The 13,204-nt window shown below is 53.8% G+C and overlaps 1 protein-coding gene across 1 annotated transcript; it reads left to right on the top strand.

Annotated features, from left to right (window-relative positions):
• Positions 1-520: 520 nt before the first annotated feature.
• Positions 521-6,653, top strand: NR4A2 (nuclear receptor subfamily 4 group A member 2). Its single transcript, XM_054210077.1, is given in 8 exon segments — positions 521-1,399; positions 1,602-1,921; positions 1,923-2,468; positions 3,245-3,374; positions 3,464-3,627; positions 3,901-4,103; positions 4,835-5,013; positions 5,089-6,653. Coding segments are annotated over 7 exon segments (1,797 nt in total). The 5' UTR covers positions 521-1,399; positions 1,602-1,603; the 3' UTR covers positions 5,346-6,653.
• The last annotated feature ends 6,551 nt before the right edge of the window (positions 6,654-13,204 follow it).

Genomic DNA, 13,204 nt, shown 5'->3' on the forward strand with positions numbered 1-13,204 from the left:
CCTCTATGCAAATGAGGCCACGCCCCCGCCCCGCGCGCCCGGGAGGGGGCGTGCCCGTTGGGCGTGATGTCACCGTCGGAAATTGACTAAAAGGGAGGGGGGCGTGGCCGGGCCGGCCCCCCGGCGGCGCTGATTGGTGGAGGGGGGCGGGTGACGCGGCGTGACGCGCGGGGGGCTCGCGGCGCACGTTGGCTGTGGCAGAGGGAGCCCACATAAACAAAGGCACATTGCGGGGACGGGGGACACTCCGGCCGCCGCGCTCCCCGGCACAGACACGTCCCGCCACGCCACCGCCGCCGCGTCCCGCCGCCGCGTCCCGCCACCGCCGCCGCGTCCCGCCAACACCGTGTCCCGCCACCGCCGTTTCCCGCCACCGCCGTTTCCCGCCACCTCCGCGCCCCGCCACGCCGCGTTCCGCCACGCCGCCCGGCACTTGGATGCATGCACAGGTCTCCGCTCTCCGGTGAGTGCCCACGCGTGTGTCCCCACGCCCGCCCCCCCCCCCCAAAAAAAAAAAAAACACCCCAAAATCAGGCTTCCACGCGCGAGGCTGGGGGAGCATCTCCAGCTGCCGGGGGCGGGGGGGAGCCCCGGAGGGGTTCGTGGGCGCCTGTCACGCGTGGGGGTGGCAGGAATCGGCGTGGGTCCCCGCCGGGATGGAGGTGGCGGGGTGCCCACGGGAGCGGGCAAACCTCCCCCGTCCGCAGCCGCGTCTCTCGCCTGGAGCCGGGGAAGCGCACCGGCTTCTCCCGGACGAAAAAAACGGGGGAAGGGGGGAAGCCAGCCCGGGTGGGTGCGTGCGAGCCGGCGGACAAGTTTTCTGTCGCGATTTAAGACAAACCAACCCCACAGGCAGCTCCTCGGGCGCGGGGATCTCGGGGTCCTCGACGGGGCAGGATCTCCCCGCTCCTAAAGAGCATCTCCCGCGTCTCTGTGGCCGGGGTGGGGATGTCGCTGATCCCGGGGACATCCCGAAGAGCATCTCCTGCATCTCTGTGCCCGGGGTGGGGATGTTAGTGCTCTCGAAGAGCATCTCCCGCGTGTGTGTGACCAGGGTGGGGATGTCACTGATCTGGGGGACATCCCGAAGAGCATCTCCCGTGTGTCTGTGCCTGGGATGGGGATGTCATCGCTCCCGAAGAGCGTCTCCTGTGTGTCTGTGACCGGAGTTGGGGATGTCATTGCTCCCGAAGAGCATCTCCCCTGCGTCTGTGCTCGGGGTGGGGATGTCATTCCTCCCGGGGACGTCCTGAAGAGCATCTTCCCTCCTGTCTGTGTTGCAGCCAGTACACCGGGCGGGCTGGAGCCCTTCTCCTCCTCTGCGCTTTAAAACTTCGCCGCTGATCTCCGACGCTGTCTGCCCTCGGCTCCCCCGACAACGCCTCCAGCTCGGCTGAAGGTTTGTGTCCCCCCCTTCCCATGGCTCCCTCCGTAACCAGGCTGGGTCCGCCACCCCGGGCTCCCACGGTTCATCCCCGCATCCCCCCGTTTGCCGGTCGGGACACCACGCTGCCCTGACCGGCGAACGGGGGAATGCTGCGGGGGGGTGGATGGAGCGTGGTTGTACGGTCCGAGTCTATATGACCCTGTTTCGTTTCCAGCCATGCCCTGTGTTCAGGCTCAGTATGGGTCCTCGCCTCAAGGAGCCAGCCCGGCCTCCCAGAGCTACGGTTACCACTCTTCGGGAGAATACAGCTCCGATTTCTTAACTCCAGAGTTTGTCAAGTTTAGCATGGACCTCACCAACACTGAAATCACTGCCACCACTTCTCTCCCCAGCTTCAGTACCTTTATGGACAACTACAACACAAGCTACGACGTGAAGCCACCTTGCTTGTACCAAATGCCCCTCTCCGGACAGCAGTCCTCCATTAAGGTGGAAGACATTCAGATGCACGGCTACCAGCAGCACGGCCACCTCCCCCCCCCAGTCCGAGGAAATGATGTCCCACTCGGGCTCCGTGTACTACAAGCCCTCGTCGCCCCCGACCCCCTCCACGCCCGGCTTCCAGGTGCAGCACGGCCCCATGTGGGACGACCCCGGCTCCCTGCACAACTTCCACCCCAACTACGTGGCCACCACGCACATGATCGAGCAGCGCAAAACGCCCGTCTCCCGCCTCTCCCTCTTCTCCTTCAAGCAGTCGCCCCCCGGCACCCCCGTCTCCAGCTGCCAGATGCGCTTCGACGGGCCCCTCCATGTCCCCATGAACCCGGAGCCGGCCGGGGGCCACCACGCCGTGGATGGGCAGGCCTTCGCCGTCCCCAACCCCATCCGCAAGCAGCCCTCCATGGCCTTCCCCGGGCTGCAGCTGGGCCACGCTCCCCAGCTGCTGGACAGCCAGGTGCCATCGCCGCCCTCCCGGGGGTCCCCCTCCAACGAGGGGCTCTGCGCCGTCTGCGGGGACAACGCCGCCTGCCAGCACTACGGCGTCCGCACCTGCGAGGGATGCAAGGGCTTCTTCAAGGTGAGCGGGCGGCGGGCAGGGGCGGCGGGGGGGACCCGCCGGGGCGCGGAGCCGCTCTCCCCTTCAGATGGAAATTGGTTAGGACAGAGAACCGTGTCTGAGCTAACCAAGTGGAACAGAATTCCCTGTGGTAAAATTAAGTGATCTCTTTATTTCACCATCCTGATTGAATAATCTTATCATTTTAAATAGAGAAGGTCTCCAAGGAATGTAAATAATATGAATGCCCACGGATTTGTATTTACCGAGCGTCTCCTTCCCTCCTCTTGGCATATAAAACGCAGCTAGGAGCTGCGAGGTTAGCTCAAATGTTAACGCTATCAATTTTCTCCTGTTAAATGCCCTGGAAAAAAAGAAGAGAAAAAATAGAAAGGGGAAAAAAAAAAAAGGGAAGGAAAAAAAAAGAGAAAAAAGAAAGGAGGAAAAAAAAAAGAAAGGGGGGGAGAAAGGGAAAAAAGAAAAAAGACAGGGAAAAAGAGAAAAAAGAAAGGGAAAAAGAAATTTAAAAAAAGATCAAAAAGAAAGGCGAAAAAAAGAAAGGGGAAAAAGGAAAAAAAGAAAGGAAAAAAGAGAAAAAAGAAAGGGGGGTAAAGAAAAAGGGGAAAAAAGAAAGAGTGGAAGAAAAAAGAAAGAAAATAAAGAAAAAAAAAAAGCGGGGGCGGGGGGGAAGATAGGAGTGATGGGAAAAGAAATAAAGAGAAGAGTGGGGAGGCAGCGGTGGCCGGGGAGCGGGGTGTGCAGGCCCCTCCACTGACCCGTCCCGTCCCCCCCCCCAGCGCACGGTGCAGAAGAACGCCAAGTACGTCTGCCTGGCCAACAAGAACTGCCCGGTGGACAAGCGCCGCCGCAACCGGTGCCAGTACTGCCGCTTCCAGAAGTGCCTGGCCGTCGGCATGGTCAAGGAGGGTGAGTCCGCGGGGCCGGCGCACCCCGAGGCCGGGGCCAGCCGTGGCGGGGAGCCCAGCCGAGCCCCGTGCCCCTGTCTCTCTTCGCAGTGGTGCGCACAGACAGCCTCAAAGGCCGGAGGGGTCGCTTGCCATCCAAACCGAAGAGCCCCCAGGAGCCCTCTCCCCCCTCTCCCCCGGTGAGTCTGATCAGTGCGCTGGTGAGAGCCCATGTCGACTCCAACCCGGCTATGACCAGCCTGGACTATTCCAGGGTAAGCTGGACCGAGCTCGCGTAGGGACCTGGCTGCGCCCACCCACCGCTCCGGTGGCCGGGGGGAGCGGTCAGCCGGTGGCACGCCGTCCTCGCCGCTCGGCCTCGGTGCTGGCCCGCGTCGGCCCCGGAGGGGCCGCCGCGGGCCAGCACCGAGACCGAGCGGCCAGGGGCTCTGCTAACGGGTTTTAGCAATTTCACGGGTTATATACTTTAGAGAACCTCATTAAGGGCTTTTTTTTTTTTTTTTTTTTTTTTTAAAATGAATTTCCAGTTCCAGGCTAACCCCGACTACCAGCTGAGCGGGGACGACACTCAGCACATCCAGCAGTTCTACGATCTCCTGACCGGCTCCATGGAGATCATCCGGGGGTGGGCGGAAAAAATTCCCGGCTTCACCGATCTGCCCAAAACGGACCAGGATCTGCTCTTTGAATCCGCCTTCCTGGAGCTGTTTGTGCTGCGGCTGGCGTACAGGTGAGCGGGGCAGGAGCCGAGGGGGGCACTTCTGGGCCGTTATGAAATCAGATCCTTTCAAGGTCCACTGATCTGCGTTTTATTAACTCCTCGGTAATTAGGTGCCTCTTAAATCCTTCATTTATTGCTCCTCAAGTAATTAGTTGTTTAGCTTTTCTCCCCCCATCTTCTCTTCTCTTTTTCTTTAACCTTTCTTTCCCTTTTTCTTTTTTCTTTTTCTTTTTTCTATTTCCCTTTCCCTTTCCCTTTCCCTTTCCCTTTCCCTTTCCCTTTCCCTTTCCCTTTCCCTTCCCCTCTTTTTCCTCTTTCCCTTTCCCTTTCCCTTTCCCTTTCCCTTCCCCTCTTTTTCCTCTTTCCCTTTCCCTTCCCCTCTTTTTCCTCTTTCCCTTTCTCTTTCCCTTCCCCTCTTTTTCCTCTTTCCCTTTCTCTTTCCCTTCCCCTCTTTTTCCTCTTTCCCTTTCCCTTTCCCTTCCCCTCTTTTTCCTCTTTCCCTTTCTCTTTCCCTTCCCCTCTTTTTCCTCTTTCCCTTTCTCTTCTCTGTTTTATTTTTCTTCCTCTCTTTCGCCATCTTTATTTCTCTTTTTCTCCTTTCACTCCTCTTTCTCTTTTTAACATTTGTCTTTCCTTTTCTCCTTCTCTTTCTTTTCTTTCTTTTTCTCTCCCTCTCTGATTTTTTCCCTTCTCCTCCCTTCACTCCTCGGTTCATTTTGGGGCTGTCACGTTCCCCGCAGGTCAAACCCGGTGGAGGGCAAGCTCATCTTCTGCAACGGGGTGGTCCTGCACCGGCTGCAGTGCGTCCGCGGCTTCGGGGAGTGGATCGATTCCATTGTGGAATTTTCCTCCAACTTGCAAAACATGAACATCGATATCTCTGCCTTCTCTTGCATCGCGGCCCTGGCCATGGTCACAGGTCGGTGTCCCCCCCCCTCGCTGGGCAGCTCCTCACCCCCCCCGCCAGCCTCTAACCCCATCCTTCTCTTTGCAGAGAGGCACGGGCTGAAGGAACCCAAGAGGGTGGAAGAACTTCAGAACAAGATTGTAAATTGTCTCAAAGACCACGTGACTTTTAATAACGGGGGGCTGAATCGCCCCAACTATTTGTCCAAACTCTTGGGGAAGCTCCCCGAACTCCGCACGCTTTGCACGCAGGGGCTGCAGCGCATTTTCTACCTGAAACTGGAAGACTTGGTGCCACCGCCAGCAATAATCGACAAACTTTTTCTGGACACTTTACCTTTCTAAGACTCTTCCCCTGCCCTTCCAGCGAACTGGAGAGAAACGTCACCTGTCTGAAGGGGAACTGGCCTGGGCCCAAAGCGGCACCCCTGGGTGCCAGCCCCCCCGTCCCCACCAGTGTTGCTGACCCCCTGCAGGCAGAGCGCGAAGGGGCGTTTTTGGCTCTGGGGCATCATGGATGCAGATCATGGACTACACAAACACCATGGTATAAACTTTTTATTATCAGCTTATAAATGAATTTATTATTGAGGACTTCTGATTAAAAAGGTGAACACATCTGGCAACGCCGGATGCGCAGCTAAGACTCACGCGGTGACAAAGAAAGCGTTAAGGTGACCCACAGGTCTCACCCTCCTAAAGACTAAAGTTTTCTGCTGTAAAAGAAAGCTGTAATATATACAAAACCTAAATGTTGCGTGGGTGGCATGTCATTAAAGAAGGCGAAGGCTTGTAAATTTATCAGATGCAGTTTGGCTTTTTAAAAATTATTCTGTGCCTATTTATGAAGAAATATGGAAAACAATTCTAAAAAAATAAATTAAAAGTAAAAGCTAAACGTGTTTGCAAGAAAAAAAAAAAAACAAAAAAAAAAGAGAAAAAAAAAGAATAAAGAGAAAGAAAAATAAATCCCTCCGTACCAGGAAAGCATGACGATTCTAGGGTGACGATGTTATAGGCACTTGCTATTTCAGTAATGTCTATATTCTATAAATAGTATTTCAGACACTATGTAGTCTGTTAGCTTTTATAAAGACTGGTAGTTATCTAAGCTTCAAACGTTTTCTCAATTGTAAAATAGGTGGGCACAAGTATTACAGAACCCGAAATCCTCCCCAAAGGGACACATAGTGTTTGTAAACACCGTCCGACATTCCTTGTTTGTAAGTGTTGTATGTACTGTTGATGTTGATTAAAAAAGAAGTTTATATCTTGATTATTTTGTTGTCTAAAGCTAAACAAATCTTGCATGCAGCAGCTTTTGACTGTTTCCAGAGTGCTTATAATATACATAACTCCCTGGAAATTACTGAGCACTTTGAATTTTTGGTTTGTTTTGTTCCGGTTTTTTTTATGTCTAAAATTGTCAGTTAATATATTATTTTATGTTCGAGTAATATTTTTAATATTGCCATATTCTGTAGTGTTTTTCTTTGACTATTTCCCATATGGCACATGATACAGGTCACTGCCTTTTTTTCTATGGTGTACGACAGTTAGAAACGCTGATTTATTTTATTTTATTTTTATTTTATTTTTTTCCTCCTGATAACTCTTTCTTTGAGAAAGACAGTTTTAATGTTTACAACAATAAAACGCGTAAACGAATAGAATCTCGTCTTCTTTCTGTCCAAGCGAGAAGCAGCACCGCCAGCATCCCTTGCCCGCAGAGGACAATAGCCTCTGACAGTGTAGTAATAAACCGCAGAGGAGGACGGATGGGGCAGGTTCCTCCTGCGGCGGGACGCGCCGGCTTCTGCGGGAGGAAGAGGAGGAAAACCTGAGGCCGCCAGGTTGGTCCTTTCCCACATCTTTGCCGGGGCAGCATCCAGCTCCGGCGGCGGAGCATCCCTCCGTCCTCCCGCAAGCCTTTCCTTCGGCAAATCCCTCTGATTTACGGGGGCGGGGGGGTCTCATTCCTAAACGGAGAGGGGGTCGGAGGAGGGGAGGGGGGCAGAGCTGCTTGCTCCCGGGGGGTTAGGGAATGCGCCGCTTCCCAAAAAGCTCCGGGATGCTGGAAAGCTTCCCGGCGAGACCGGCGGCTTTGCCGGCATCACCGACGCGCTTAGAAACTTTTCGGGCGAAGGATGCCAGCAGCATCCCGGGCTTCCAGAAGGCGGTGGGACGTGGGTGTCCTCCCCCCCAGTCCCGGCGGTGCTCGCCCGGTGGCGACGGGCTGCGGTCGGCGGCTCTGCCGAACGGCAGAGCCGCCGACCGCAGCCCGTCGCCACCGGGCGAGCACCCCCCGGGCGAGCTCCGAGGCGTCCTTCGAGGGCTAAAACGGCCCCTGTGGGTTTTGTCGGGGGTCGGGACCGCGCGGCTCGGAATTAATTACGAAAAGAAAATAAAAAATAAAAGAGTTGGGAGAAGGACTAAAAGTCGGTGCCGCGGCGGGCAATTAGCGGGAGTTGTTGGGAGGCTGAGCCGGGTCCGGGCACGGGAGTCGCGGCGACTTTAACCCTGAAATGATTGAAATCGCCACCTGCGCTCGTTTGTGTCTTTTTTTTTTCTTTTTTTTTTTTTTTTTCCTTTCCTGTCGAGCCGCTTTCTCCGAGCGCTTTCCTCCCTGCCGTTTGTAAGGACTTTGCTATCGCCCTTAATCCCCTGCATCTGGTGGGGGGGGGGGAGCAGAACTTCCCCTGCCCACCTGCCTCGGCTTTTCCCCGCAACCGCCTACGCGATCCCATCATCCCGCAGCTTTTCCAGCCTCTTCCCGCAGCTTTTTCAGGTTCTTCCCCCAGCTTTTCCCGGTACTTCCCTCCCCTCCGCATCCTTCCGGCCGGGCGCTCGCTGCGGTACCGGGGCAGCGGGGGGGTGCGAGGGGCCGGGGCGGGCGGAGTGTATGTGTCTGTCTGTCTGTCTGTCCAGGCAGGAGCATCCGGGACGGAGCCGGGAGGGAAGGTGTCCAGAAGGCGGGGGGGGGGCTCTCCCCGCAAGGGAATTCGCCCCCCGCAGCCGGGGCGAGCGGGAGAGGGAAGAGCTGCTGAAGTCCCGGCGCTCCCGGGAGAGGAGCCCGCTGCTTCCCCGGCTTTGCAGCCCCTTAGGAGGGAAGGGAGGAAGGGGAGAAGCAAGCACTGTATAGAAAAATGTTTGGAGCGGAAGCTCAATGCAGAATATGGGGCTGAAGGGATAATTTTTAAATGGTAACACCGATGGGAGGATTTACTTAAAGATTTTACTCCTGTAGGCAGACAGCGTTTCAGATTAGTAACTGTCTAAATGATTTTAGCTCCGTGCTGATTGGGAATTTTGTTTCTGCCTTTTCTGCTTGGCTTGTGCGAGGAGGCAGACAGGAACCATTCCCGTTTGTTCCCTCAGGATTTCCTTTTTTTGTAGTTCGTTATCAGGCCGCTGGGCTGGTTTGAACCTAACTTTTTTTGCTCGTACAATTGCACTGTCTTCTGCGGAGTTACCCCTGGCAGGCACCGGTGCACGAGAATGGAGCCTGTTTGCTCTGTTTGTCTGAAAGCCACATTTCTATTCCCAGCGAAGCCCCGGCAGTCGCGCTGGGGACTGTCTCGCTGCTCCCCTCCGGAGCCGGACACCTGTCTCCTCCCGCTGTGCAAGGATGAGAAGATTGCGCTAAGGCACAATTTTCCAGAACACGCTGGGGTTTACAAACTTGACAAACAAACTTGGGGGGGGGATATTCGGGTCAGGTGTTTGCTTATACAGTACATCGCGTTCCACTCCTGACATTTAATTTAAACTTCATTTATCGGAGGGCCTGGATACCGTAGCGGGTGCCTTGCATGTGTTATTCTTTGAGTCCCATAAAACCGTGCTTGTCTGCAGTAATTCTGATATAATTCACAATTGGTGACTTAGGGACAAGGAAGTGTCGCGACGTGTTCTGAAACCGCCTTTCCCGAGCGTAGCACCGGGAAGATGAATTACTGCAGGCACAAGACCCGTGTAGGAGCTTTATTAGTTTGGGAATGCAATCAGCAACACTTGCTTTCTTAGTCCTTTACCTAATTATCCTCATTGCATGTGTCACATACACAGAGAGCAGCCAGGAGGAATTTATGTCTAGGGTAGTCACAGCCAGAAAATCCGTGTTTTACGCGATTTTACCCTTCTGACTTTTCTTTAGCGGCAGCAGTCGCTGTACCGCTGCGTGCATAAAAGCACTTCGGATGCACCTGTAGCTGATTTTTTATGTATAAGTAAACCCGCTGCCGCATAATCTGCACTTGCGGAAACGTTAGCCCTAAGTAACCTTTACAGCTGGTTACGGTGCAGAGGGAGATGTTGGTATTCATGAATGTTTTGACATATTTGACATTTTCTATATGGTGTGCTCTTTCTCTGGTTTTTTTCCTGATTTCCTCCTGCTTTTGCTTCCCCGTTTTAGCGGTATATAGTGGCCTTCCCCAGGCTGCCGGGCTGCGGGCGGGTGCGGAGCCGGGAGGGTGGGTCTGCAGAGAAACTTCAGCTCTGTGGTTTGGGTTGGGGTTTTTGTGCTTTGTTGATTGGTTTGTGGTGGTTTTTTTGGTTTTGTTTTTTTTTTTTTTAATTTATTTTATTTCAAAGTATGTGTCTAGGTAAATAATGGAATTACTGCATTTAAACGTGGTGGAGCTATGACCAGAAGAGCTCAGTTTGACGAAACAGGTGATTTGTGTTCTCTCTCGAAAGCAGCACGCCCGGCGTACGGGTTTGGTACAGGCTGAAGGCGAGGGATTTCGGCATAACTAGAGCTTAACGTAGCTGCGATATGAACGCGTTGGGTTTGTTACGGTGCCAGCGAGGCAGCCCTGCTTCATTCCGCAGGTGATTTGTGCTTGCTCGAGTTCGCGATGCAGTGTTCTGTGCACGGTGGAGAACGTGCCGGGCTACGAATGGCTGATGAGAAAACTAATTTTTGGGTAAAGGTAAACAGTATGTTTCGTTGAAGAGGCCTCACGTCAATTCAGACAATTCCTGATTTTTATCCACATCTCTACACAGTATTCTGTGCGGAACCAAATCCCGCTGGTAAATGTGGGGCCCTGACTGAGACGGGAGACCTTCTCCCGCGCTGGCTGGGTGTTGTGGTCACGTAACGTTTTCCTCCTCGGCTCCCTCTTTTACGACCGAGCGCCATTCGGAACGTGGCAAGAGTTTAATGCGGATTAATGTTTCTGTTTGGGAGAAACGACACTTGAACAACTCCTGCACGCAGACGGGCAGTGCTTCCGCGTGGGCTCCGCGGCGGGGCCGGGGCCGGGCTCCTCTCGTTCCCTGCACCCGGGGGCGTTACAGCCGATTTTGGGCTGGCAGCGCCCGGTGCTGGGTGTGCTGGGGTGATGCTCAGAATCGCAGCACTTCGGGTTTGGTGATCGAAGTAATGGCTTTAATAGGACAAATCTGCTCCACAGCACTGGCGAAAGCAGCTTCTGATGCTTGCTGCGTACCTGATTAAAGGCATAGGGGCTCGCATGTGTTAATAAATACTAAATAACATTACTTAGCTAATTTTTCTTGACTAACTTGGTTTTCTACAATGAGACATTTTAATTATTCTATCATTTTAACATTCCATGCAAATTGCACAGTATACAACAGCCCAGCCAGAACTGCAGACAATAAAATGTGGCTGCAATCCAGTCGTAAAATAAACGGCAAAACGCCTTTTCCGTGTGTTCCCATTCTCCGGCAAAACTGGTAAAACCCTTGAATCCTGAGAAAGTGCCCACGTTTAGTGAGTGGAAGAGCTGTTCCGCTGGCGGAGAGGTGACAGGGTGCGATAGCCGGGATGTGCTGTGGGGAGAGGCCAGGCCAGCGCTGCCCACGCGTCTCTCCCGGAGTTAAGGGATGCGCCTGAAAACGAGGGACCCTCCAGCCTCCACGCAAAGAAATAAAGCGAAGCGACAAGCTCCGGAGCAAAACTTAAAAGGCCAGCGACGAGGGGCTGTGCCGCGGGAGGAGCGAGGGGATGGAGGGATGCCGTCAGCCCCTCTGGAAATGTTCCGGCTGCGGGGACAGAGCGTCAGCGGGAGCCGGGGCCGGGCTGGGGTCACCGGGAGAGGCTGAGGGAGGGTGGGTTCTGCTCTCAGGGCAAAGCGGCACCTCGCCCTCCCCCTGGCTGGGCTCGCCGTGGGCCGGTGGGCAGAGATGCTGTGTCCCAGCGCATCCCTGCCCGCGGCCGGGAGGGACCGGTGCCCGCGGCCAGCCGGGGCTGGCAGAGGGACCGCGGCTCTCCAGCTGTGTGCCTGCGCCTGCTCGGCCGCTGGAACGCGCTCCTGGGAGGCTGCTGGCACCAGCACTTAGCGAGAGACCCTGGCTGGGCAGGAGCGGGGGGCAGGGGGACGCGGGCACCGCCGCTCTGCGGGGCTGCCAGAAGCTTCTGCTGGGGGCCTCCAACATACAGCGATCGCTCCTTTTAGCACCGAGGGGGCTAATCCTGTAGGATTGCTTCTAAATGGTGCTCTCTTTAAGACTGTCCCCGAGTTCGTAGGGGTTGACTTTTTTTTTTTTTTTCTTTTGTCCCGCATATTTCTCTCGTTTTTCTCTCCACGTCGGCCGCCGCGACAGCTCCTTCCCCTGGGCGGGAGGGCAGGTGGGCAGCCCTCGGGGCAGCGATGCCGGGGTTGCTCTGGGTGCTCCTGCGCTCTCCCTGGGGCGGATGGAGCCCGCCGTGAGGCCGGGATGGAGCGGGGATGGGGCACGCCCCGCAGCGAGCTGTGCCGCCGCCGTGCTCCCAGCCTGGGGAAGGCTCTGCCCCGGCACTGGGGCATCGCTTCGGAAAGCGCGGCTCAGCCAGCAGCCTCACAAAGCCCCGATTTTTCATTTCTTTTCTTTCTATTTTTCTTATATATCTTTCTCCAGTTCTAAAAGTCCTTCCCGTAAGCAGCCACGCCATCATTAAGTCGTTGGGTGGTCTTGTTTCGGAGCCATTTCGGTAGTTTGGGGTCCTTGGTTTTGACAATCTTACTCTCCTGTAATAAGAAATCACAAACGCAGAAGCGGGAATTGCGGAGCGCAGGGAAAGAGGACGCGCGGCTCCCACAGACGCTGCTTTCCGTGGGGCTTCGTAACTGAAGTTATTTAGTGAAGGTTTGGGACTATCATGTTTTCAAAACACAACGTTTCCCTACAGCTGCAGCCGAGCACATTGAGAAGCAAAGTGACTAGATGCTATAGTATGCTTTTTTCTGTTTTACTGTGAAATTGGGCGTTTCCCTGGGTGATGTGTCCAGGTAACACGGATCTGGTTCTTGAGTGGTGACTTCCAGCACCTGGCTCTGAACGTTGCTTTACAGCAGGAGTCGGATTTTACAAACCTTAGGCACGTGGGCATCCTGGCACCGATAAACGCTGAAACTAAGGACTTGTTAGCATAGCGTCATGCCATTTTACATATATATACATATATATATATATATAAAAATAATGTAAATGGTAGAGGGTTCCAAAGAATAGAAACCCCGAATCATGTATTTATAGTGAGAATAATCTCCTGTGTAACTGAGAGCATAAGCGAGGACAATAAAACAGTTGCATCTATTACAGATTAATTTCAAGTCGTATACTGATGTCTTTTCTCCTAAAATACCTCTATAAAATGAATCTTTGTGCTAATTCCTGAAGATGGAGCTTATAGAATTTAACTGTAGAATTTCTTACTTCATTTCATTTCCTAGCAGGTACAAATACACTTCATGTGTTGACATTACTTCCGTAACCGTTTGTTAGCGAGCGATACGGCCCTGACTGAGAAATGCCTATTTCCTGCAATGCGTTTCTTTTAGACTTGTATTTTTAGCAGATTTGCAAAACAAATATGAAATAATGGCATAAAGTTATCCGGAAAAAGTTACTGATACCAGGGAAAACAGAGCGAGACTGTCCGCTAAAATTAACTGCAAACATCTGCTGTCTGTGCCGTTGTTAAAATCTTGGGAAAGAAAGTTGCAGGTTCAGTAAACAAGGGGCTAGACAGAAACCCTCGTTTTTGTAATCCCAGAAATACCTGTGCCGTGGAAACTCCGACCAGGTTTATTTTCGGAGCGATCAGAGGAGGAACAAGCCCTGAGAACATTTACAGCTGTTTCTGCCCTGGAGTGCAATTTCGGGAAGGAAACCTGTGTTGTTTTCATTCGTGCGTCCACGATCCCTTTACGAGTTAAGCAAATATTTCATCGGGATTAATACCGCGC

The sequence above is a fragment of the Rissa tridactyla genome, chromosome 7 (genome assembly GCF_028500815.1).
Source record: "Rissa tridactyla isolate bRisTri1 chromosome 7, bRisTri1.patW.cur.20221130, whole genome shotgun sequence".
Classification (NCBI taxonomy): Eukaryota; Metazoa; Chordata; class Aves; order Charadriiformes; family Laridae; genus Rissa; species Rissa tridactyla.